This window comes from Phocoena phocoena, chromosome 16 (assembly GCF_963924675.1).
Source record: "Phocoena phocoena chromosome 16, mPhoPho1.1, whole genome shotgun sequence".
In the NCBI taxonomy this organism is placed as follows: domain Eukaryota; kingdom Metazoa; phylum Chordata; class Mammalia; order Artiodactyla; family Phocoenidae; genus Phocoena; species Phocoena phocoena.
In genome coordinates, this window is record NC_089234.1 from 75,913,714 (window position 1) to 75,940,483 (window position 26,770).

General features: G+C 37.6%; 1 protein-coding gene across 1 annotated transcript in view; it reads right to left on the minus strand.

Annotated features, from left to right (window-relative positions):
- RYR2 (ryanodine receptor 2) overlaps positions 1–26,770 on the minus strand; it is a 515,056-nt gene that overhangs the window by 102,459 nt on the left and 385,827 nt on the right. Inside the window, exons 69-79 of the mRNA XM_065893933.1 lie at positions 24,432–24,752; positions 22,606–22,846; positions 22,117–22,204; positions 20,863–20,955; positions 14,742–14,912; positions 13,567–13,626; positions 10,626–10,760; positions 6,980–7,092; positions 3,773–3,869; positions 2,076–2,179; positions 489–540 (exon numbers count right to left, since the gene is read on the minus strand). Of these exons, the coding sequence (XP_065750005.1) occupies positions 489–540; positions 2,076–2,179; positions 3,773–3,869; positions 6,980–7,092; positions 10,626–10,760; positions 13,567–13,626; positions 14,742–14,912; positions 20,863–20,955; positions 22,117–22,204; positions 22,606–22,846; positions 24,432–24,752 (1,475 nt within the window). The remainder of the gene's footprint in view (positions 1–488; positions 541–2,075; positions 2,180–3,772; positions 3,870–6,979; positions 7,093–10,625; positions 10,761–13,566; positions 13,627–14,741; positions 14,913–20,862; positions 20,956–22,116; positions 22,205–22,605; positions 22,847–24,431; positions 24,753–26,770) is intronic.

Consider the following 26,770-nt stretch of genomic DNA (forward strand, 5'->3'; position numbering starts at 1 on the left):
CGCTCCGCGGCATGTGGGATCTACCCAGACCGGGGCACGAACCCCTGTCCCCTGCATCGGCAGGCAGACTCTCAACCACTGCGCCACCAGGGAAGCCCTCCCACTACTCTTAATTGTTTCTCTACCATTAAACTTGTCAGAGTTTTTTGTAATCATCTGTTCAAATTTTGTCTCCTCCATCAGATGATAAACTCCAGGAAGGCAGGGTGTGTGTGTTACTTTCTGGTTCACCACATTATCTCTAATACCTTGATGTCCAGTGAATATTTGTTGAATGAATGAATGTTTGGAAAATTAGTGAGCTCTCCATAAATAAAATGTTAAAGGAAGAAACAATGATTACCTGTCAAAAACGTTAGAGGAGATATTCAGGCAACAAGTGGAAAGTTGAGATTAATGCCCTGTAGGTTTCTAAAATTTAACGATATTTTAATCTAGAAACACACAGATTCTTATATTTTGCCATTAAAATCAAAACATTTATTTACCTTTGCCATAATATCTGCATAAGCCATATATAAAAAATCTTCCTCCAGTTTGCTATGAAAAACAGGAAAAAAATCAGTTTTTAAGTAGAAGGTTAGTTACATGCAAAATCACCATCACGGTATAAAATAACCTTTATCTTTCAACAAGTATGTCTTTTTAAAAAAAACAAACACAAAACTCAGGCAAAGCGATTATTCAGAAATATTGTAGAATCAGAGAGCAAAGATCTTAGACTTCCTAAACAGTGGCCCCATCCTACCTTACGGAAGAGACCTTCAAGTCTCACAAAATAAATGATCTATTGATTTACACACAAATGTAATAACATTAGTATTCTCTTAAAACTACAAAAGTTGAACCAAGCAAATTTACATGATGTCAGGGCTTTTGACAGCAGAAGCGATGCCTGACATTTGTTGGAAAGACTCCCCCAATTATTATGCTACTATGCACTTTCAGAATAGGATGGTCATAATGATTCTCAAAAATTAAGATAGGTTAAAATCTGTTCACTATCCTCTTTTGAAAAATGATGGAAACCACTAATTCATTGAAGAAAGGCTTCCATCAAAAAATACCTGACGTTTTGCAAAGTTATTTTAGCAGTTCTAAACTTATAGCCATCAGAAAAATCCACTTATGAGAAATACCTCATTACCTGACAGTGCCAGACAGGGAGCTGCTCTATGCTTAGGGATGAGATGATTTTGTTAGTTAGGAAATAATAAGAGAAAGAGAGAGAAATCGTGAGAGAAGGATGGATCACATTAGCTAAGAGGGAGAAATGTACATTATTACGACATGCATAGAGGTCAGATGAACTCTTTAAGACTCATGTGGATATGGATTGATAATTAACTTCTCTGCAGAGGATGAGGGAGGCCTGGGGCAAAGTAGGCTTTCTCCCCCCATGGCAGGGAAGCAGGTAAAGGTTTTAAAACCTCCGCCATGGCTCATCTACAGAATCAGCCTGTGCGGTGCCCCTGTAATGAGCAGATACTGAGCACATTTTGATTACTGGGCTTATGAGTGCATTTCTTATTTAACTCCATAGAGGTTTGCCCTTTGTGGTTTCAGTGAATTCATATGACCAAGACTGTAGGAACCAAGAAAAATGGAGAATGCCCATAAAATAGATCTCAAAGAAACCTTCCACTGAAAGGATGGCGCACCCACCTCCTCAAGTTTCCTAAGACTTACTGCTGAATGGAGACAGAATCTACCCAGGAAATTTGGGGTCACCAGTGGTCTCCAAACATTTTTGGTACTGAAATTTGCTTTGGGCTCTTTTATTTTCTAAAGCTTGTTTGTGATCAACAGGAAGATTCAGAATCAAGTCAACCAGCTAATTACAATGTTGTTAAGAAGGATGAGAGCTAGGTAAATATTTGGTAGGTAACTATTAAAGCCTGAAGTTGTGTGAGCGTTGGTTCGTAGTGTATGCCAGACTGGTCCTATCTCTGAACACTTCTCTCTCCTCCCAAGAACAAGATGAAACTGAAACAGGATCATGTGACGGACAGAACACTCAGACACGGGTTTCTATCTGTTCTTCCTACGTCTCGTGTGAATCCTCCCAACCATACCATTTCTCCGTTAAAGCCGTTCGACTGAACAGAAGTATCAGCTGATGGAGAGGATCAACCCGCTTAGTCCCTTCATCTTCTTCCGGAGGTTCTGCTCCAGGTTTCTATACAAAAGTCAAATTTATAAAATTTCACATTTAGGTGAAATGTTCACCCAGACCCAGGAACAACAAATAAAAAGAAAGCCCTTCTCTTCCTATTGTGGTGCGTGAGTGCGTCTGTGTTATATGCATTGTACCTGCATGTGTATGCACGTGTGTGTGTGTGTTATATTACCGACACAAAAGTATGCAGCTTTAGAAAAAAAAAACGCTATTTAATAATGGGACCAAAAAACACTATGGGCAAGGATGACTTACATCATTTAAAAATTCTGAATGCTATTCTTATAAGCAGATTCATAACTAACTGAAAAGTGTATCTGTCACATGGATTTCAGCTTTAGGGAGGGCTCAGTTTACAAAGAATTGCAATAAAATGCTACGTCACTCCAAGTATAAAAATATAGTTCATGTAGCAAAAGGCAAACTGATCATCAAATGAAACATTTTTGTTGCCTACACAGAGAAAGGCAAAGAATGCTGAATGAGTTAATGTCGGAATCACTTACACATTATTTTTTCTCATTTTCAGTTACTTTTAAAACTTAAAAATGTAATTTCATTCTATTGGATAGAACATGTACCATGAGGAAAATTATGAAGCATTTTTACTGACTGTAGAATTAATTAATCCCATTTGTTGAATGATTTAATGAGTTTTATATCTCTATAAGAATGACCCATTCAGACTGAGATTCCCTCTACCTAAATGATGTTCTTTCTTGGATTTAAGGCTTAATGTTGCAGGTACTGTGTAAATTTCTATAAGGCTGAATATTCTAATATTCTACAGGTTTTGATTTTGAAGAGAAATGAAATTCATTTAAAATACAAGGGGGTAATCAGGGTTAAGGTTTTATGAACTGGATTAGTTTATCCTTTATGTTCCTCGATAATTTGTGAGTTAAACAAAACAAAACAAAACTTTTAGACAAGAGGTCCTTAACTTGGGAATCATAAAGCCTCTAACTAGTCTGCAAAATTCTGCAGGACTATATGCTTATAAATTTTCCTAAGATGGCTCTTGGTCAGACTGTTAAATAGGTCCACAGCTCATAAAAAACTAAGACAATGGCTCCCCTGAGTGAAGCAGTCTCAGTAACACAAGCCTCCTTATCAGCATGGTTGGACTGAAAAATTCTACTTGCCGTTTACACTATATTTACCATGACTTCCGGCTCATCCTGTCCCCAATCTATCATTCTCTGCCCTGTATATGTTTAACAACGAGCTACTTTTCATTGGCTTTTGTCAACCCTTAACCTAGTTTTGGTGAATAATTCTTTATGGTTCAGCTTTTATAGTAATATCCTGGTTTTGAGGTGTCTGAAGTTGCTTTGAGGAAGAATTTAAAGGAATAATAGTCAAAGTTTAGTTAAATTCTGAATTGCTGGATGCTGATGAGATCTCTTTGAAATAAGAAGAGTGAATTTTTCCCTAAACACTGCACGCAACAACAATCGAGAATAAAGTTTCCTAAGGTCCATACACTGCAATGATGTTTTCTCTTCAATGTTATAAGATAAATGGCTCACACCAATGTTATTCCACCAAGCCCAGACTTTCTTTTATCTTCTAACCCCATTAAAAATGTACCGCTAAATCTTCTATCAGTTTATCTTCAAAGTAATGTTCTTCTGTCTCAATCCAAGATTTTTCATATCCCTGAAGAAAGAGATTGACAGCCCGATGCCTAAAAGGTAAGCACAATTTCAAACAGTTATTTTTAATTAAAGTGAAAAGGTATTCAGTAGCACTTTATCGCTGGATTATCTGTGCACTCAAAGAATAAAATAAAAATAGAATTCCCACTCTCAAATGGAGAGCAAGATATCACAGAGGACAGAGAAAGGTTTCTCAGATCACACACTGACATGGATTTAGTTATTTCTAGGTTTTGTAACATTGGTCAAGTGATCCAACTTTGTCGACTTTCACTTCTCTCATTTATAAAACTAGGATAACCCCATCTACGTGTCAGTTTTGTGAGACTCAAACTGAGATAAAGAATGTAAAGCACATTGGATAGATGCTCATTACATGGTAGCTCTTATGACATAAAGTGGCTCTGGATAAACGATGTTATGGAATTAGCCAATGTTCCTGTTAGCATTAGATACAGACCCTGAGGATTACAAAACTAAATGTATTAAGGGAACCTTATGGGAGTATATATCCAAAGATTAAATCCTAGAATACTGATGATAAGTGGTTGCCTACGAATTAGAGAAGACCAGTGAAGACTAAAACCATAAGTAAACTCATCATGAAATTGATGAGATCTATGGCTAAGGTTCCACTCTAAGAAAATCATGTCAATGAGGGAACATCATAAGAGAATACCAGACGTGTTAAAATGAGCCGGTGCCATTGTAGGATGGAACGCAGAGCTTAACAGTATCAAAGGCGGGCTAAGGAATCATGAGACATAAAGGTAGACAGGTTTATGAAGGGTCTTGAAATCCAGGGAGAAGAACCATCAACACAGATGGAACGGCCAGAACTCGCCATAAATTCTTGCACGAGAGCGGCTCAACCTTACTGGTACATCAGAATCCCCTGTGGAGCTTTTAAACAGTACACGTGCTAAGCCTTCAGATATGCTGATTCAACAGGTTGAGGCTTGGCTATTTCTCAAGCGAATTTGAGTGTATTTTCTAAAAGCACCAGGTCTGAGAATATTCCCACTGGAATAAGGGGTACAATTTTGAATACGTTATATCCGAGACAGTGGAACGGCAGACTCCGTGACATCGTAGAAACTAGCTCGGAATCTGCTGTCACCAACATGATGTGAGTCAATAAAGGGAGTTGAAGAGGTGGCCTTGAAGGGAAGGATGGTGACGTGAAACGGTTCAAAGGAAAAGCTGAACACCGTATGCTAACACATATACATAGAATCTAAAAAAACGGTACTGATCAACCTAGTGTCAGGGCAGGAATAAAGACGCAGATGTAGAGAATGGACTTGAGGACACGGGGATGGGGAAGGGTAAGCTGGGAAGAAGTGAGAGAGTGGCACTGACATATACACACTACCAAATGTGAAACAGATAGCTAGTGGGAAGCAGCCGCGTAGCACAGGGAGATCAGCTCGGTGCTTTGTGTCCACCTAGGGGGATGGGATAGGGAGGGTGGGAGGGAGACACAAGAGGGAGGGGATATGGGGGTATATGTGTACACATAGTTGATTCACTTGGTTGCACAGCAGAAACTAATACAACATTGTAAAGCAATTATAATCCAATAGAGTTGTAAAAAAAAAAAGAAAAGAAAAACTTGATGAAACTTGGAAAATGTCTGTATAGGAGGAACCAGAAAAGAAATAAGAATATGAATTCAAGGTCAATGTTCTATTTGACTAAACTGTGACACCATAATTGAGCCAGAGAATTTAGAAGCAGCACGTGGTTTGAGAAGGAACTCAAATACGTTTTATACTTAGTGAGTGACGAGATGGCAAGGAATGTACCGGCCTTAGTGAAATGGAAAAGTTTTGTTTGTTTTGCTTTGTCAGTGGCAGGGGGCAGGGAGGAGTTATGTTTTTTTTTTTTTTTTACTCCCCAACTTACGTTATTCATTCATTCAAACACTTACTGAAAGTCAGTGCTCTAGGTGCTGAAGATATGAAATTGAACATAGCTCTAAAGGATCTCAAAGTCTGAATCACAGAGACAAACAGCCCCAATACTATAGGAAAGTGCCCACAACTAGAGGTATTTAAAAGTTTCCTAGAAACAAATAGGAGGAAGCATTTTTAACTTGGAAGAAGTAGAAGGGCGTGGCTTGGTCAGAGATGGTCCAAAAAAGAGATGCAGCTGAGCTGAGACTTGTCTAACAGACATGGGGAAGATGCCACTTGTATAAAGCTCAGAGTGGGAAACAGCACAGTTTCTTAGGAGAATCACAAGAAGGCTGAAATGGTACCCTGGGCTAGACTTCAATGCCACGGGTTACTTTTCTTTTAACAAGTATATCTCCTGTATCTCTAGGAGAAGGTTGATGGGTCTGTCAAACGTGTTCACGTTATTCCCATAAGTTAGTTCCATATCAGTTCTTTTCCCCAAAGGCTAAATCATCAGAAAAATAATAAACAACAATCAACACTGCTTGTGTTATGTTCAGTTCTAAGCACTGTGTATACTTCGACCCATTAAATAACCTGAACAAGTCTATGAGGCAAATTTTACAGTACAAAGTCAGGTAAGAACCTTGACCAAGGTCATGCATCCATAAGCTGAGAGGTCAGGATTCAAATCAAGGCAGTCTGACCCCCCAAGACTGAGTTCCTAATTACTCTATCCTGCCTCACATATGTGAGCAGATCCTCCTGAGTATTTAAAAGTAATAGAAAACAAACTTATGGTTACCAAAGGGTAAAGGGTGGGGAGGGATAAATCAGGAGTGTGGGATTAACATACACACACTACTATATATAAAATAAACAACAAAGACACTGTATAGCACAGGGAACTAACTATATTCAAAATTTTGTAATAACCTATAAAAGAATCCGAAAAAGAATAGATTTTTATAAATGCATAACTGAATCACTTGAAACACCTGAAACTAACACAACTATACTTCATTAAAAAACATTATTAAAGTCATTTAATAATGACATTACAGACCAATGAGAATACCCGACAAAGGAAAACAAAGTCAAGAATTACACAGAAGAGCCAATAAGTCTTGTCCATCCTTCTCTTTGGACTATTGTTCTCGTGCTAAGGTAGATGCCTCCTATCACTTGTTAGGGGAAGAATAACTTTAATCCATTATAAATGTTAAAGAAATTCTGACCTTGGCAGATTATACAAAGGAGCCATCCGAAAGCAGGCAACCACTGCCCGTTTCCTCTGCTTAGAGAGCAGTTTGTGCCACACAGCCTTTTTTGATCTCTGAGGATGCTCGACCTGAGGTAGAATGACACAAAGACATATGTATTTAACCCCCCAAAGGCCCTCAAAAATACCGCTGCATCTTTCAGCTAAAAACTTTTAGAATTTCAATCCCAAAAGTACCTCACAATTATTATGGGAAAACCCAAGTCCTCAAAGTTACCCAATGCTAAATTTGAAATAGTTTCAAATGTTACATATTTTCCTTAGTAAAAATGTAATATTTTCCCAACACTGTATACTTTAGAAGCTATGTCATCTTTAAAAATCAAAGAAATATAAAACTATTCTATATAAAACAATTTTGTATCCTTTTCAGAATTCAGTTATGGTGCCAAAACATAGTTTTTGCCTATGCAAAACAATTAACCTATTATTATTTATTTATCCATTTCCACTAATTTTATCATAAGAGCTACAACAGTAAACATAAACAGAGGCAGTTAAAGAAAATTCTAATGAAAAGTCCACTGTTCCTTAAAGAAAATTCTAACGAAAAGTCCACTGTTCCTTGATATAACAGGATGGAGAGATGACAAGTCTTTTTGAACACATTAGTAGGAGTGAGTAAAAGAATTTAATTTTGCAAAAATGTTAAAATATATAATTACTTTGTTAGATAGGGACAAATGAGAATTCAAAAGTTGCAGTAAATGATGCGAGCAAGCTATGTGTTTAGCTAATGGTGTTTGGAATTTCAAGAAGAAGAAGAGATTAATTGTAAGTATTAGAGAGAAAAAAATCCCAGCATAGAATTCTACATTAATTAGTAATTTCTAGGCAACTGAACACTGTACTTCCCGGACTGTAATATCTCCGGCGCATACATGTAGATTTCTGGAAGAAATAAAAACGTTACATTAGCTAAAAAAGCAAAACTAAATTTATTATCCTTTGCAGTAAAGGGTCAACATATGAATGTAATAATGCCTGAAGAAAACATTGAGAATGTTTGGATTACAGTGGTTTGGAAATTTTAACAAAACAATTTGTATAATTTGACAGCACTTATTTCTGTGATCTTCTTCCTTCTATAGGATCAATAAACACTTTCTGATAATTATCCAGTTCAATTTTCTTCTTGGTTATATTAAGCAAAACAAAACATTGTTGAGACACTGCAAGGGTAGTATTATTCACCTAGAATATGGCATTCTGATCAACATGGGTGATAGTCAACAAACATAATTAACAAGGAAATACCTTAGTGAATTTTCCTATAAATCAAGTAAACAGATGTTGTTAAGATCTGTGATCCAAGGGTGAACATCAAGATGTGGCTTGTAACTGTTTGAACACCTGGGTTTGCTGCTGTGTTAGCCTGTCTGGAGTTTGAGTATTAGAAAATTCCAAGGAGACGGCTTACTGTCCTGAGAAAAATGACCAGATGTACAGTACAAAATGTTCAATTGCAAAGGTCGCTGACCCTTGAGCCAAATGAAGTCTTTCCTCTGCACCCACTGTTTTTGCACCTAGTGTGGCAAACGAAAATATTCTTTGCAAACTATTCTATGACTCACAAATTAACATTAGAATAGAGGTGTTAAAGGCATGAATTCTGCGCACAGATATCTTCCACCCTTTTCTATTCTTTGATAAGTGATGAGTTCTTTTTACTCATATTCTTAACATTTTGAAGAATAGTTGGCCATGAAAATCTGACCCTCTTACCTTTTCCTAGATAATTCCTGCTTCTTTAAGGTTTACACAGGGATCACCCTCATCATGGCTAGAGTAAGTTTGGGTTCCTCTTATTCTCTCTTCAGTACATTTTGTATCCTGGTACATCTAAATCACTACATATTTATCTATGTGGCCATATACTCCACTAGAGCACAAGCCACTTGAGTAGAGGGACAGAATTCAGTCCCCAGCAGAGTACAATACTGCCATACGGTAGTGCATGCAAGAAATGTTCACGGGATAAACAGCTGCTCAGTAAAATGAATCTCACCACTTTACAAATAACATCATTCATTATGATCACATGTATTTATGAGTACATAACATATGACTATAATAAAACAGGGTTCAATAAACTTCATTTAATGTATCTAAAAGTCATTCAAGCAAATCCAGATATGTGCATGAAAACCAGGAAGAATTAAAAACTCATGGTAGAGTAATGCTGTCAGAAATGGTCCTCTAGGAGCCATTTAATTATCACTGAGTAATCTTCCTAAATATGTATATACTTCTGGAAACACAACTCCATGACTTTATATATCACTTAACATTTCATTACCTCAAATCTTGTCATCTGCTGATGGATGATCATTTATTTAATATTTCATGAAAATATTTAGAGAACCATTAAGTTGCCTAAATAATATTTTATTATCATATTATATTATTAATATTATGGTGTTACATAATGTAAACACATATCGATAGCCATATGGTATAAGAGTATCCTAGCTTAATCTCATCAGGCGTAGTGATAAATTGCATGGCACTGGGGAAGTTATTAGCATTTGGGGGGCATCTGAGTAAGAGGATGCTACATTAGATATACCCTTCGGTTATTTAATTGGCCAGGGCAGTGATAGGAGGTCATCAGATAATATAAAATAGGAATCGAAGAAACACATTTATTATTGCTATGCTAGTAAGTTCTGCAAAACATTCAGATGACAACATCCTGAGGTGACATGGGGCATTTCATTATTTTATGTTCAGTGTAAAATAACCGCCCCTCCGTGTCAGGTAGGTATTGTCATGGAGACCCGGTGACAGAGCACACTCTTGGGTTTACACTGAGCACCCTCAGTCTGGTGTTATTTTGCTGAGTGGACCTCGTGAGAAACAGAGACTGTCTCTGTGTTGCAGATATTTTACCTAAGCCAGAAGATCCCTTATACAAAAATACGATCCACTGATGGATGACGTTTCGGATATTACTGGTTTGGGAATTCTTGAGCAAAGGTAATAAATAAGAAAATCAAATACACAGTAAGCTTTGTAGCTTAAAATAGAATACAACTGAAAAATGATATAAAAACATTATTTTCACATGGCTCTAATACCAATGCACTGCTCTTCTCTAAATGTAACATATTGCTGAACTTGAGAAAAATTAGCTCAAAAATATTCAAAGGAAAGGTTAAATAAGTGACCTTAAATTCAAAATTCAAATATTAGACCAGGGAAAGATAGTATCTCAAACATGTTTTGATGAGCAACAATAAAAAAATAATACAGTTATAAAACACTTGAAATCAGGTGTAACGCCTCAAATTTTTGTTAGAATGGCTTAAAATTAATTATATAATTTTAATTATCTGTTTAATTTTAGAAATATTTTGAAAAATACTATAAAACAGAGGCCTTGATCTCCCCAAATACATTATTTATCCATGGTTACAAAAATTACAAGCTTGGAAATGCTGCTGATTAGAAACTAAGGACTCCCAAGTCATAGATTCTTTGTAATGAACATGCTGGATATATATGTTTTCTGGCCCACAGTTAACAAGTTAACACACATCCTTTAAAAAAATATTTCTTATGGTTAAGGCAAATGTGATTGAATCAACACAAAATCTAACCTGTTCAAGATGAAAAAGCACATTTGCTATATCCAAGACCCTTTCCACTGTCTTCTCAGGATCTGAAGTGTCTTCTGTCCTGTTGGGTAAATCTTTGTAAAGAGCCATCTGCCATCTAATAGCAGGATCCTCCACCTGCAGAAAAAAAGAAAAACGTTCAAAAAATACAGTGTAAAGAGGGGAAGACACACTTCTGAAGAGTCAATCTATAGCTATTTATTGAGCATAGCACAGGGTGAAAACATGACGCAGAGATCAAGACAGAGAAGTAAGTACCTTGTACTCATGAAGTTTATCGTCTGGTGAGGAAGGAAGACATCAAACAAACATTTACAGTTGTGACAAGGGCTACTAGAAAGAAATATAAGGTACCTGGAGATTTAACCTAATCTGTTGGTGGTTGGGAAGATTTCCCTGAACAAGTGAAGTTTCAACTAGGATTTAAGGATGAGCTGGAGATGGTCAGGGAAAGCAATCTTTTATCTTTCTCTTTTCCTTTCACAGTCAAACACTGAGAGATTCACATATTTACTTTAGAGGCCATGATATAGGATCACATTTATCTATAAATACAAGGATGCTACAACAGAGCTCAGTCTCACTGAAACAAAGATATCAATTAATATAAAGCAACGAAGGCCTACAAAATCACATTCTTGCAATAAACCAATCTACAGACTCTATTTTTTAATACTGTTAAACTTCCCGAGTGAAAGATACAACGGAATTCTGAATGTTTTTAAGAAATATTATTTTAAACCATAGAAACTGACAAAGACAAGCATCTTTCCAGGGATACCGCACTTCAAAGAAATAATTTAGATTAACTATGTCATTAAAAACGGGCACAGCAATACTCGTATGTTTCTCCTCCCATTAAATATTTCCTTTAAAATTGGGAGACAGAGGGCAATGAAGCAGAAGTACACAAACAACATCTAAAACTTCACAACTCCTAGCCTGAGAAAGTGTAGTTTGAAATGTTAAAAATAACTTTCATCTTACAGGCAAACAGAGATAGAGCTCTGTGCACTGAACGACTTGTCAACACCATTTGTCTTTTGATAAAACAAAATGTTTTCCTCCATATGCTTTTTTCATCTGAGGACTCTGGTACCTCTAGATATTATTCTTTCTAACATACAATCACTCCCTCTTGTCCTCAGGACTACCAGTCTTACAATTTCAAGACAATGTATTCAAGAAAGAGCTGGGAACAAAAGAACTCATTGCTTGCAAGTCTGTATATACAGGAGGGCCTTGGGGCCTATTTTTATATACATGAGGGTCTTGGGGCCTAGTTTTACGCCTAGCTTAAAAAATATAGAATGAAATGTCACAAAGAATAAGTATTCATTATGTCTTTATTTTCAGGTTTCATTCGTTTGGAGGTGAAATATTGGTTATAAATATGCATCCTTTTCAGCTTTTTTGTTCCTCCTGACTCCTCAATACACAGCATACATTGTCCAAAGTATCCCTACAAGTAACCTCTAGAATATAATGGAAGAATTTCCTCCTGCTTATCCAAGACATAACTTTGTTTTTTTTTTTTTTTTTTTTTTTTTTTGCAATATGCTGGCCTGTCACCGTTGCGGCCTCTCCCTTTCAGGCTCCGGATGCGCAGGCTCAGCGTCCGTGGCTCACGGGCTCAGCCGCTCCGCGGCATGTGGGATCCTCGCGGACCGGGGCACGAACCTGCGTCCCCTGCATCGGCAGGCGGACTCTCAACCACTGCGCCACCAGGGAAGCCCCAAGACATAACTTTTATTTGACTGTTTCCTGGGAGTGGTATAAACCCCTTCTTACGAGGTAGTGAATACTCTCTCTATGTGGGACCATAGTTCTCAAAGTGTGGTCTCGAATTCCCTGGGGCTCCCGAGATCTTTCCAGGGGCACATGATTGCCTCAAGTGCCCATGCATGTAGTATAAAATTGAGGTTCAGCTGAAGCCTTTATGCACATTTTGAATAATGTTAAAAATCTCTTTGCTATCTGCAAAGAGATCGTGCTCTTACAGGAATTAATCTCCTACTCTGTTCAAGTTAAAATTAAATGGATAATTGAGTACACAACAAAGTACACATGAAATTTGCTCTAAATAATACTTGTGCATTGTGAGTACTGTAAAAGCATGTCGCACCTTTATCATATTATATTCCGAAGTGTTACAATAAAATAAATATGGTTTGGATCTTTGGAAAGAAACATTTTAATACCCAGTAAGGGATACATTATACTATAGCCACTAGTTTTTGACATTTGGACGTTTTCACAACTAAAAAAAAAAATCCTCAGAAGGGACATCTGAATAGAAGCAAAGAGTTGAGTCAAAATAATAAATAATAGACTTCTCATATTACATAACAGGTCCTGTAGACAAATGAAGAGTTTATCCACTACTGTGAAAGCATTTCCAAATAATGGTAAATGCTTGGACTACAAAAACTACTTTGAGCAAATTTTTTACCCACCATTAGAAAATATGTGTTATCCTGGTTTCCATTCATGTTTCTGTTCTAAATGTACACTGGCTTTGCTATTACATTAATTCTTGCTATCTCGTATGTACTAATGTCTCAAATACACTTATTTAATTTCTGAGCACTAGGTGTAAAATATCAAATTTTCATAGACACCTGTCTCCACGTCCCAAAGGTCCTCAAACTCAGCTATATGAAGGAAATTCCCAACCTTTATTTCAACTGGCGACATCTTTTTTCAAAGTTTGACAATCTCCGATGATCTCCTTTAAAAATACATCATTTGTTATCTTGAGAGTCATTAATACAAAAGGATTTGCAAGCAGGATAATGACTGATTAAGATGATCTATTTTCACTACCTTACTTGTTAAAGTAACATTATTTGTAGTACTCTTCTAAAGAGAGATTAACTACTTTATAGGCGCTAAGTGTGCTTTCTAATAATATTGGGCTTACCTTGCCTTGTAAGTGAATATTACTGCGGATTATATCTCGAACTTCATCCTCAGTGTCTTTCTGTCAAGAAATAAATGTTACCTAAATGAAGTCTTACAATGCAGTGACTGTCAAAAGTCATTAGAAATAAACCTCTTGAAATAGTATATGTTTGAACAAACGTCTTTATAGGATTTAATACATGCAACAAATGTATTAAATCGCTCAGATAATTAATATCTGGGGCTTATCGCTCAGATAATTCTTTGATATTGCCGTGACTTGAAACAAGACAACCACCTAATTTAACTCCAGTGAAAGTGCCCTAGACTCAAGACAACTGAATTTCCAGTTCACAAGACGTAGGGCAGAAGCATGTTCCCTTGGGTTCAAACAGAAGTATGTCTCCAGCATTCTCTGAAATCTCCATGAAGTCATGTTAGCACCCGATAACATCCCCAAGGATCCAGTAATACTGAGGAGCATATCCTGAGAAGGAAATATTAGACAAAAGCCAATGGGCCTGCATCTCTGCAGCTCCCTTTCCTACAATCTCCCTTCAGTTTGCTCAGGGTAGGGTCTCAAACTCTGGATATGCAGAGAGGTGCTTCAGTGTGGGAACATGGGAGGGAGAACATGTCCTCCAACTTACATGAATAAAAGACAGCAACCCCAATGTATATTTTTGAAAACTTGCATCCTCTCTGTGTAACCATGAAGAGGAAAACCAGAGACCATCAAGAAATCTTGAGAACTTCAATCCTGATGTTCACAAAGGAGAAAAGCTGCTGATTCAAAAGTCAAATTCGTATCTAACAACAATCAGCACAATACATTATGCATCTAACATTCAAAATCACTCTTCATAAATCTGCAGATACCTCTCATCACAAATTTGATATAGTTCATATGAAATCCATTTTTTTCCACTACCAGTGACTTGTTGCCATCTTTTCTCTTTGGTTTCTGAATATGCCCTGGGGGTGATTAACGTAATTTAGAAATTAAAAACAGCCTCCAAAAAAAATATTAGGCAGTGTTTGTGTCTGAGTCCTAGGGCCTGTGCAGAAAAATTGCTTAATAAAGCATTCAATGCAAATGAAATACTGACATAGAGCAGTGAGACGAAGGAATCCAAACACATGAGCATCTGGAGGTTGAATGATCATTCCCACTGGTAGGAACAGGAGCCTTACCAGACTAAATCGAGTTTTGGCCAGAGCAATGAGCTCCTGGTCCCCAGGGGCACAGATGTTCAAGCCAATGGGCAGTAATCGCTTCAGAGCTGCCACGATAAGAGAGGTCTGCATGGAATACCGGTCTCCTTTGCGCTTCATTTTCTTCCTTTCCTGATCAGAAACAGCTGCCTACAGAACAAAGGTAAGTGTTGGAATCTGCAATGACGTCTTGCCTCATAGGACTATGAGCCTTTTCTAACTTGCCTGTAGTTTCCTCTTCTCGTTTTCTGCTGGTCCCTATTGTTTAGGAATCCCATTGAGGACACCCTTTCTCTTTCCGTCTCAGCATCTCTTGCTGATTTTAGGTCCTACTCCCAGATTCCCAAATCACTAGAATTTACTGGTAGGCATTTCTAGATAATCTTTTTTTTATTTTTTAAAGAAAAAAGGTTTATTTTTTTGTTTCTTTTTTTTGTTGTTGTTTATCTGGCTACATCATGTTTCCTAACCATGGATTGAACCCAGGCCCCCGGCAGTGGAAGCGCTGAGTCCTAACCACTGGACTGCCAGGGAATTCCCTCTATATAATTTTAGAAGGAAAATGCACATTGTAATTTTAGAGAGGCATATGGATGCATGAAAAATCCATGGTAATTTCAGATACTGCATGTTTTATGATTTTTGGTGGTTAACAGGAAAAAAAAGATTAAGAATAAATGGTTTTTGCTTTGACAAATGCTTGCTTTGCAACACACCCACCCACACACACACACACACACACACACACACACACACACACACAGCATATATAAAACTCTCATATATTTGCCTTTTATACAGGCTGAACACTTGTCTCCCCAGGGCCTTAATCTAGACATAATATACTAATCAGTGTTACATAAATATTCAGGATTATCTCTGGATAACCTGTTTACAACTGAGAACAGCCATAATACTTCAGGGTTCTCTAGTGATTTTGTTGAAAACTGTGCTTGTGCCAGGGTCACCTCCAATGACGGAGTCTAATTTTCACTGGGTAGTGAGGACATGTTCTAATGTTAAAGTGAAAATAGCTGTCCCATATCCACTTCTTCGTGCATGTTAAATTTCTTTGTAGTAATAAATCAAACATTGAAGATAGTTTTATGATAATGATATATTGTAGTAGTTTTGGGCTGAGAAATTCAGAAGATCATTTAATATACAAATGATTTGCTTTCCCCAAAAGAAGGCAAAATATATCACAACGTGATAATGAAAGAAGTTTTTTGCAAAGTGAAAGTACTGAAACCTCTGAAATCAGATGGTAATGGTAGCTGATATGTTAATACTATATATTATATAATGTATTATATTATTACATATACAGTATATATTGATATATCAAACCTACAATATCTGAACCACAGTTATAAGAATCATATTCACTTTCCAAAGAGATGTACTTATTGTGTGGATCCCGCTTTTATCTGTACCAATTTGTAAGAGAGTACTCTCGGTAAGTTTAGTAGAAAAAGCACAGTGAATAATTATTTGTACTATTAAATTGATTAACCCATAAAAATAATGAATCAGTGGTTTTACATGAGCTCTCTGCTAAAAGGTAACCTAACCACACTGATAAAAATAATTACCCAAATGAGGAACCACCATCCTAAAAATTAAGGAAATTGATATAAATTATGCAAACGTATTTCTACCCAATACTGGTAATTTAGTTTTTGCAAAACAATATTACTCCATACATTAAAGTCTAAATTTTACTGGTGCTGAAGTTTTCTTTGATTTTAACTTGTAAAGGTCTTTTGGTTTTACTGTTGTAAAAGTAGAAGGAGCTTATACCTGGCTTGATATTTATAAATATTTAAGCAACCTTATAATAAAAATAATTTAAATCAACACTAAAGGCAACTCTACACTGCTCAGTTTTGAGAAGTACTAGATAAATTAATTCCTACTTATGCTCAAAATATCATCTTGCTTTCTATACCATAGGAAATCTGTAAACTGAAAAGAACAGTCAACAAATCTTTGAACTTTTATGGGTGATATAGTTCACTGTTGGTATGAAGAAATTAAACATACGAGCAATCAAATATCCTCATGTACATGTATAAGGGCTGTTTTTTTCCTTGTTCAGTGTCGACTTCCTCCCCAGACTATGGAGCTCCATTAGGGAAGTGGCCAAACCTATTTTGTTCCTTTTTGTATATACAGAACCAAGCACTGTGCCTTACTCATAGGAGCTGTTCAATAATTTGAACAGAACTGCTGAAACTACTGAATTTGCACAGTCCATTTTCAATCCTAACATTTGAATCAGATATGAATACACAATAACATGGTCAATATGTAGGCACTGAGGGAAGAAATTTTCACATATTGAGATCTGGGAAAGTCATTCTGGCTTACGCATGATTTAACTTAAATTTCACGCTGATTAGAACAGCCTGTTTTGTGACCCATCAAACATGCATCGTGCATCTGCTTTAACCACTGAAGAAACAAATGCATTTAAAAAATGAAAATAGAGTAACTGTGGCTCAGACATCCAAAATGGAGCTCAGCGGCCACTGTGAATGTGCTCTGAGACACGATCCTGCATCACAGAGAACTTGAATTTTCTGAACTGTACCAGTCTCAAGGACACCACCAGCCATCCTCAAAACATCTGCTAGCAGCTGCCAACTGCAGCGCTGTAGTCTCAAGACCTCCTTGGTAACTATGCAACTCTTTCGGACCCCGACCAATCCTTACTTAACAAGCACACTTACTTCTTGCCAGGTCCTGTCATAATTTTTGACAAATAACTTATGTAATTTTGCGGTGTTTGCCTTTGTAAGTCTCCCCCATTTTTTAGTACGGTGGAACATAATTCAACTGCTTCTTGAATCTGTGTCTCCCGGGTTATAGCCCTCAGTTTGGCTCAAATAAAACTCTTTTCTATTCCTATTACAGATTGTTTATTATTTCTGTCAACAGCATATTTAAGGAGGAGAGTCGGATAAACGACCTCTCTCTTAAATCAATCTGTATGTGTGTGTGTGTGTCTGTCTGCCTCTCTCTCTCACATACACACAGACACACGCACGCACCACAAATATAGCTCCGACAAGTTCACCTAAAATAACCTAAAATTTAATAGAAGACCAAGAAAAAGGGAAGAATTTTCTAATATTCCTACAAGAAAATGGCCTACAACCCCCCAAATAGACATAAAATCATAAATGATTTATGAAAATTTAGACATATGAAGGATAAAAGTGAGCCTATTCATCAAAAAGACAAGAGATTACAAGTTTTTGGTGAGAATGTGGAGGAAAGGGAACCCTTGTACACTGCCGGTGGGAATGCAAACTGGTTCGGCCACTGTGGAACTGCATGGAGGTTCCTCAAAAAATAAGAAAAATAGAACTCCCAGAGTATTATGGCCAATTATACATGCACTGGCCTCTCTCTGGGCTACATATATTTTGCTTTAAGTCAAAATGAGCTTCCCTATCCCAGATTTCCTATTCCAAATTGGTCTGCTGGCCAACTTATATACTCTTCTAATTTGGGAAATGGCACTCCATACAAATAGTGATTATTATCCCTGCTCAAGCGACTGGCTGAAGACTGATGTGTGACAATGTGTCCTTTGGTTGGTGTTTGCATTTGGTCTCAATCTCTGGCCAAAAGGAGTTCGTTTTTCCTGCAGGACTCTGGGAGGGTGGCTCTATCGGCTGCTGTGACGCCTTAGACAGACGGTTTAAGGTCTTGTCGCAGAAATCCCTGAAGCTTTCTGCATCTCTCTGCTCTCAGCATTTCAGGAGGGAACACCTCTCTGTTCATTTCAGTTTCAGATGTAAGACCTCTGGCCACACTACTGGTATCCATTCTTGACACCAGACCCAAATGATACAGCTTTTTGGGAGAGAACTTACTCAGCCCCTGACTACCTTCCACTTCTGAATCCTTCTTGCCATCCGTGGTCAGCTGAGAACCTCAATGATACTGATAACAACTGCAGTTACGACACGGCTATGACCAACCAGTGACTCTCCAATCTATCCAAATGTTGACACATGCATATCATGATTACTTTAGTAAAACAATATAGGTAACATGTGAGTACATTTGACTCCATTGTTTGAACTAGAAACATTTTTTCTAGGAAAAAAGTTTATTGTACTTACACAATATAAAATGTCAAGCACATAATGCAGGCAAAAAATTTTTTTTAAAGCAAAGCATAGTCGCTGATTTCTAAATTTTTCATCAGTATTACTGTTACTTGCGATCTATCTCGTCTCAGAGTGTTAGCAGTCATAGGTAAAAAGACTAAAAGGGTTAACAAAATTTGGAGGGGGGACGACATTAAATTTGAGATGCTCCTATCCATTACTTTTGATTTTTTTCCTGAAAATAGGAGTAAATGTCAATGGTTGTAGATGCCTCAGTAGGTTACAGGATGTACAATGCTTTGAGTGTATGCTTGGAGAATCGCTGGACTAGAATGATGGAAAAGAGAGAAGAGGATGTCTGTAGAGAGGTATGCAGACCTCTGCTCTGAAGACCTTTAACTTATCCTGAGTTTGATAATACACTGGAGTCATTGTCATCCTCCAAAAGAGAACACTGACCTCTTATGTCCTCCCTCTATGCCTTTGTTAACACTGGCCTACGGTGACAACATACTGACAAAGCAGAGTAATTCACTAACAGTTTTCAGTTGAGAACATCCCTGTGAAATATATACTCTTAGTATAGCATCTTCTGAAGGAGCAGTTCCTCACTCTTTAGGCTTACTGTCTACCCAGAGGAAAGAAAAGTTATCATCTTTTATGAGTGTTTCAAGAGCACCACAGAGGAATAGCCTGTAGTAGTCGGACAACTGTTCTAGTCATGCAAAGCTTCAGCCACCATTAGCTTTGAGTTCATGTGTAATAGTATCAAATACATGGCATTTCCAACTCTGAATAAGACTAGAGTACTGAGTGATGCTATTTTTTTTGTCCTGGTGGTCGCCAATGAAACAAGTCAGATGGACTCTTGGGGTTCATTTCTCTTCCCATAATTTATTGAGTCGGTCGAGACTGATTTCCGTGGCCACAGTCCCACACTATTCTTCATCTTTGGCCATTTGGGAGCATATTTTGTGTGTTACCCCATCTAATATATTCATTTCCTTATTTAGTGGTAATTTAAAAGATAAAGGCACATATTTTTCAGTGTCTTGAAAGGTCCTCCAGTCCCCAACATGAGTGATGGAGAAAACAAAAATTTCCATTTCATATGTAAGAACTTAGATTCATCCATGTGGTTCTTAAACAATGCAGCTAATTATTTGGCGGTGTATTTATTCGACACACATAAATGTACGTACATTTTCTCTGATGAATACATATTATTGACTAATTATATCTATATTATACTGATAGGCAATTTTGTGAGTGTGTGTGTATATTAAGCATGTCTTTTTATTGTGATGCCTTGACATCGTGGGCCCTGATGATCTTTGAGTGCCCCTCCCAGAGTTAGTCAATTCCTAGAGATAGAAAATTACTTGCCTGCAAGCACGCCTTTCATATACAAACCAATCAATTCAGAGTCCTTGTCCTCCAATCACCTCCTTTACCTGAATCTCAATCCACCTGCCCTCATCACCCAGGGCCAGGTACCGGACAACTAGGGACAGTCCCTACACTCCACTGAACAGAGCCCACTGAAATGACTCAAGCTAGCCGGTGCTAAACCTGTCTACCCTACCTCATCTGCTCCTTTCCAAAGAAACCATAATAAAGGCTCTTGCCCACATCTTCCCCTTGCTCCCTCCACCTCGTGGCTGACCCTGGTGCTTCCCCATGTGTCCTCACTCTACGCTGTGCCTTCTGTTTCCAGGGAACTGTGAGTAAAATCTTCTTCCTCCATGATAGTCATTTCCATGTCTACATGTCTTGCCACACCTGATTACAATAAGTCCCAGGTACCCTTAAAACTATGTGTGTATGTGTGTTTAATCAGTAAACATATTATCAAATCCATCAAATTCCAGTTACAAACCTTCAAAAGATCTAAAAAATATCAAACAATTCAACTAATGAACATAAGTTATATTCACACATTTTCTAGAAAGTGAAACAGATTATAGTAGTACCTTGGACATCTTTGACTTGGTGTCCGTAATAAGGAAAGACATATTGTTGATTTCATTTTGTACCACGAAGTTCTGCTCTTCTCTCTTGAAATTCTGAGAAGTCCCAAAGGAAGTTTCAATTAAAACCACAGATAAGTAGTTCATGTAATAGAGGTTACAAAGGAACCCAAACTTTCTACAAAGATAAGGAGTAATTTGGTATATAAGACTTATAAAGAAAGGAAACAAATAGTTGTTGAATATCAAATGAGGGTGCTTGGCTGGGGGCAACAATTCTGGGAACTAGATAGAAATATGTATGTTTCGAAGATGGGAATACTAAGGTTCAGAAAATTTAAGTAACCAAGTCACATGCCTACCAAGGGGTAGAATGAATACTCAAACACCAACTACCTGGTGGAAAGCATATACTGCCTTTTGGGATAAACACAGATTTCCTAAGGGCATGCACAACTACAACGCAACTTTCCATTCTGTCAGACATTTTATCTACTTTTTCATATAGCCTAAAATTATTTTATTCATTTTTAATTTAGGAACATAAAAACACTGGCAAAGTCAAGTGTTTAAGCAGCGGTAGTAGTGAAAGCAAATACAGAATAAAAGCAGAAATAATCACAGAGCTTTAAAAGAGAGGTTAACAATCTAATTATACGTGTTTCTTTTTTCAAGGAGCATAACCCAAGCAAAATAATTTCATAGTAAGCATCTAAATATGTTAATAATTGATGAGTAATAAAAGATGTTGTATGAAGGACAGTGAATAGACTAAGCCTCGATTTTCATTCAGCTCATATTAACATTCTAATTTTACTATTAGTAGTATTACAGCTGTTCACATAGTTTCACCTTTAAAAATTTGGGTTAGAACGTATATAACATATATTAACAGATTTGTGTTTAAAATATATCCATGAGATTCAAAAGCACGTATTCAGATTCTTTTTCTTATTCTTGAAACTAACACTAGGCATGCATCAAAAAACCTACTGATTATGATAAATACTCAGCACAATTAAAAATCTCTGTGATTGTTTGAAGATAAATTACAAAACTCAAAAGAAGGCTTATAGTGCATCAAACTCCCCAGGGAAACCTAGTCTCTCTCCTGACCAATTAAGTGATACTAAGGAGATGACCTTGAGAAACACTCTGATAGGTATTTACTAAGGGGATCGGAAAATTCATTAAATTTTGCAAGTCCTGGACATATTCCAGAGAGTAAGTAAGCACTGTCAGTATTTTCCTACTTACGTGGGATTTTGACCAGTAGATAAACACCTCTGCAACCATGCGGAAAAGGTCTTCTGCTTCTGGGTTAGGCTCTTTTAGCCACTTTGCCCTAGATCACATAATAAATAAAGTGGTGTCTCAGTTACTCCCTAAAGTTAATTAAAAAAAAAAAAATCACACTCCTAAAGTTAAATGTGAAACCAAGTAAACTGAGGGTGAGCCTGCTTGTCCACAGAGCTCATAAATGACTCCAGTGTACAGCTGTAACATTTTAAATGACTTAAACATGTAACTGTCAAAGTGCTAGTTTTTACACCCACAAGGCAGACTGCTCCACAATGGGATTTCCAATTGTAATTTTAAGATGTTTGGTGAAATTCACATCTGATAACTGTCATCATTGTCAACAAACTCATTGCTAAGTAGTGAAAGAAGCAATTCCACTGGGACTATGAACACAGTAAGGTTACGACTGAATTAGAGAAATTAAATCACTTTTGAACATTCTACCTGTTATAGTCCACAAATCTAATCAAGAGCGGGTAGAAGGCATAGAGATCTCTGGCCAGCGTGGTGAACTCGTCTAGAATGAGAAGTTCAGCCTCGGACATATCCCCCCTGACCTCGGATTTCAGATGGTCTTCCTCTGATACCACCATAGCTGCCTTTTTCTTGAGTTTCTCCATTAATGGCAAGAAATGAGTTTTCAAGAGCTGAGGTTTCACTTTATTTATAATAGGCTGGGAAAATACTGTTTGAAGACAGACATTAATATTCCGCTCTGCATAAACATTCATTAAAATGAGGATTAGATGGTCATCACAATTGTACAGCACGGTTAGGCCTCCCTCTCCTGTAGCACATGACTTCCTTTAGAATTCAGCCCATGCCTCAGTCCTTTTTCTAGTCCCAAACCTAATTACATAGCTGCTGTTCAAAAATGATTACTGAATTGAAACTGATGTGCTTCCTTGTTTTCAGAAAAGAAGGAAAGAAAGAAATTGGCAGCTAATTTAGAAGTTTAAAAAAAGACATTCATTCACTTTGGAAATCAATTATTTTCACACAAAGAAGAAAAGTTCCCAAATGGAAAATTTCCCCCGGCCCCTTTTTTAGAAGAGATACACACCACTGAATACTTCTATGAGACCACTACCTACTTAACTACTACACCATCTCATTATAACTGTCCCCAGCCTTGTCCCAGTGGAAGAGTTAGATTACATATAATACTGCTCTTTTATTTAATAATAGTTGTAGTTGTTAGCAACAGGTCTAAACTTGATTAGGCCATTTTTTTTAATTTAATTTTTACTTTATATCGGATTTACAATGCTGTGTTCGTTTCAGGTAGATGGCAAAGTGATTCAGTTATACATAAACATATATCCATTCTTTCTCAGGTTCTTTTCCCATACAGGTTATTACAAAATATTGAGCAGAGTTCCCTGTGCTATAGAGTACGTCCTTGTTCATTACCGATTTTATATATAGTAGTGTGTATATATTAATCCCTCCCCCTCACCTGTCCCCTTTGGTAACCATAAGTTTGTTTTTTAGGCCATTTTAAAAGGAATTTTTTTCTCCCTAAGAGTAACATACATACACTGGGGAAGTGTATAAAAGAGAAATGTTAAAAATCAACCATAATTACCCTACCCAAATTAGTAAGACATTGGTGTATTTTTTTGGAAATGTTCCCAATAAGTAATATCCTATGTAAACTTCTGAATTCAAATTTTTAAAGTTCTTCTTTTAACCCTCCATGATATTCTGAATATTTTCCACATCATAAAATACTGTTGAAATCTTAATGTTTGAAAAAAAGCATAATATTCTGGTATATGGATATGCATAACCTATTTAACCATACTCTTGTGGCTGGGCATTCAAATTGCTTCCAATTACTCAATATAAATAGTGCAATGACAGAGAAGCTTAAATGTAAATATTTGTATCTTTTGATTATCCTCCCCCATTCCTGCTAAGAGAGATGACTAAACCTGGGTGGCTTCAAATCCAGTTTTATTTTTGTCTCTGTCTGCAGAATCATTAATTCTTACTGCTGTGTTCACTGATTAATCTTAGCGAGATTAGTCAAATCTAGAAAATGTTTACTCACTTAAAAGTAAGTAACTATATGGAAAGTTACCCAATGTCTGATTAAATCTACTTTTTTTTTTTTTTTAGAAAAGCATGACAGAAGTAATCCAGAATAGTTTTTGAGCACAGAGCAAATATTCACAAAAATTGAGATAGAAAAATTTTAGTCTTCTGTATTTCAAATCTTTTTGGAAATAAACAAATGGAAGTGGCACATTCCTTCCTAGTCTTACCTGCTAACCTTTTCATCCAGGCTCCCTCATCAATTCCCAAGTTATTATATATGATTTTCAGGATATTTCCCAGCAGCGTGTTCATGTGCTCTGAGTTCAGAGCCGTGCAGCACATCTCAGCCCTTCCTGGATTATTCTCGGGTCCGTGCTCCCACCAATGAGACATGTAGCTACACAGCATGGGCAGGATAACTTCCATCACATGTGGCATTTGTGTGTAGCGAATACCGGACTCAGCTAAGTCCACAATTTCTTCCATGAGTTTCTCCAAAGATGGTATATTTGGACAAACATCTTCGACATTAGTTGGCAAATTAAGAGCTAGAGAAGCACACGTACAAATGACACGTATTCAGTAAAAGAAGTGACCCGAAACAGACACAAGCAACCATTTCACACTGGGCTTCAAAACTCGGCCAGACCTGGCATGCCTTCAGCTGGATTCCTCTCCTTTTTTTTTTTTTAAACTGAAATGTAGTTGATTTACAAAGTTGTGCCACTCTCTGCTGTACAGCAAAGTGACTCAGTTATACACATATAGACTTTTATATTCTTTTCCATTATGGTTTATCACAGGATATTGAATAAAGTCCCCTGTGCCTCTCCCTTTTCCCGTGGCAGGTATTTCAAACTTTCTTTTTCCCCCGAGTCCCTACCCAACCACCTGAAGATCAGCAAATGGCCGATCCTTCTACTTCAGAACAAACAGGAATATCAGATGTCTCTTCTTCCAACTGCCTGCTCTCATCTGGACAGGATTTCTGTGTCTGGTCTCACATTCACATCTGTTCCCCTTTTCAGCAGGAGTTCTGAGGTCCCCATTCATGGTTCACCTGTGTTCTGATGCTGTCTACCCTCCAGCAGCCACCTTGCTCAGGACTGTATTTTCAGCTCCTCCTTCTCTACTGCCTCTTCCGCAGCAAACCTATACACGTGCTCAGCTCTCTCCTAGACTGTTTAACTTTCCAGGTGCTCTGCTAGCCACAGAATTGAAGGCTTCTGCTTTTCACCACTGAATGAATTTATTCTTTTACAATCCTTATCTTACTAAGTGTTTCAAGGGCGTTTCACATCACTGACCAAAGTTCCTTTTCCTAAAATCCCCCCTTTCCTTAACTTCAGTGCATTCAGTGTTTCTTTTTCTTTTTTCTTTTTTTTTTTTTTTGCAGTACGCGGGCCTCTCACTGCTGCGGCCTCTCCCGCTGCGGAGCACAGGCTCCGGACGCGCAGGCCCAGTGGCCATGGCTCACGGGCCCAGCCGTTCCGCGGCATGTGGGATCCTCCCAGACCGGGGCACGAACCCGTGTCCCCTGCATCGGCAGGCGGACTCTCAACCACTGCGCCACCAGGAAAGCCCTCATTCAGCGTTTCTTGACTCTCTTCTGAATTTTGTCAGTCTCCTTTTGCTAACTCTTTTCTCCTTGCTGAACTTTTAAATATGGGTTTTCTTTAGGGATTTATCTTGAACTCACTTCTCTTTTTCAGCTTATATGTTTGCCTAGGCAATTCTGGCCATTGCTACAGACTTCTGCTGTAAGAGAATAACTCTCAAAGCCATATTCCCTAAAGTTTTTTTGTGTGTCTCATAAGAAATGTGTCAAAAGCAACTAAAATATAACGGGTCTAAATTTAAACTTGACCTTTCCTCTCCAATCTACCTCTTGGGCCTGCACTACTATCTCGTGAGAACAACATTATCCAATGAGTGTCCCAGGCTAGAAACCTGGGAGAAATTCTAGGCTGTGATGCTCCTTCATCTCCTACAGGAGATGATTCTACCTCTAGGATTTCTCATAACCTCTTCACTATAGACTCCATCCCAGGGGTCTTGCCCAATTAGATTTCTTCTGCATTACCACAATCATTTTCTAACTGGTGACGCACACTCATTCTGCCATGATGGAGTTCTAAAATGCAAAGCTACTCATGTTACTCCCCTTTTTAAAGCCAATAAAAGGATCCTTTTTGCCCTGGTACAGTCCCCACTCCTTACCTGACACAGGAAGCCTACCTCGCCTCTTTTTGGCTTTCCATTCTTGCCTCATCTTTTCTCTTTCGTCCCTGAAAGCTACTGCCACCTCAAAGGACTTGAAGTTTCCCCTAACGTACCAAACTTTCAGTGTTTCTAATTTCAAGGCTCATCTGTACAAACTCTGCTAAGTCTTCCCAGGTGCTCTCAGCTCAAACTGCTTTTTTGTGTCCCCAGTGTTCTTTATTCCGAATTCTATCACATATATTCACCAGTCTCTCTCCCTCTACTGCAACTAGAAACTCCCTGAAGAAAAAAATCAAATCTTATTTATCTTTGTATATACCATCTTCTCCATCTACCAATGATC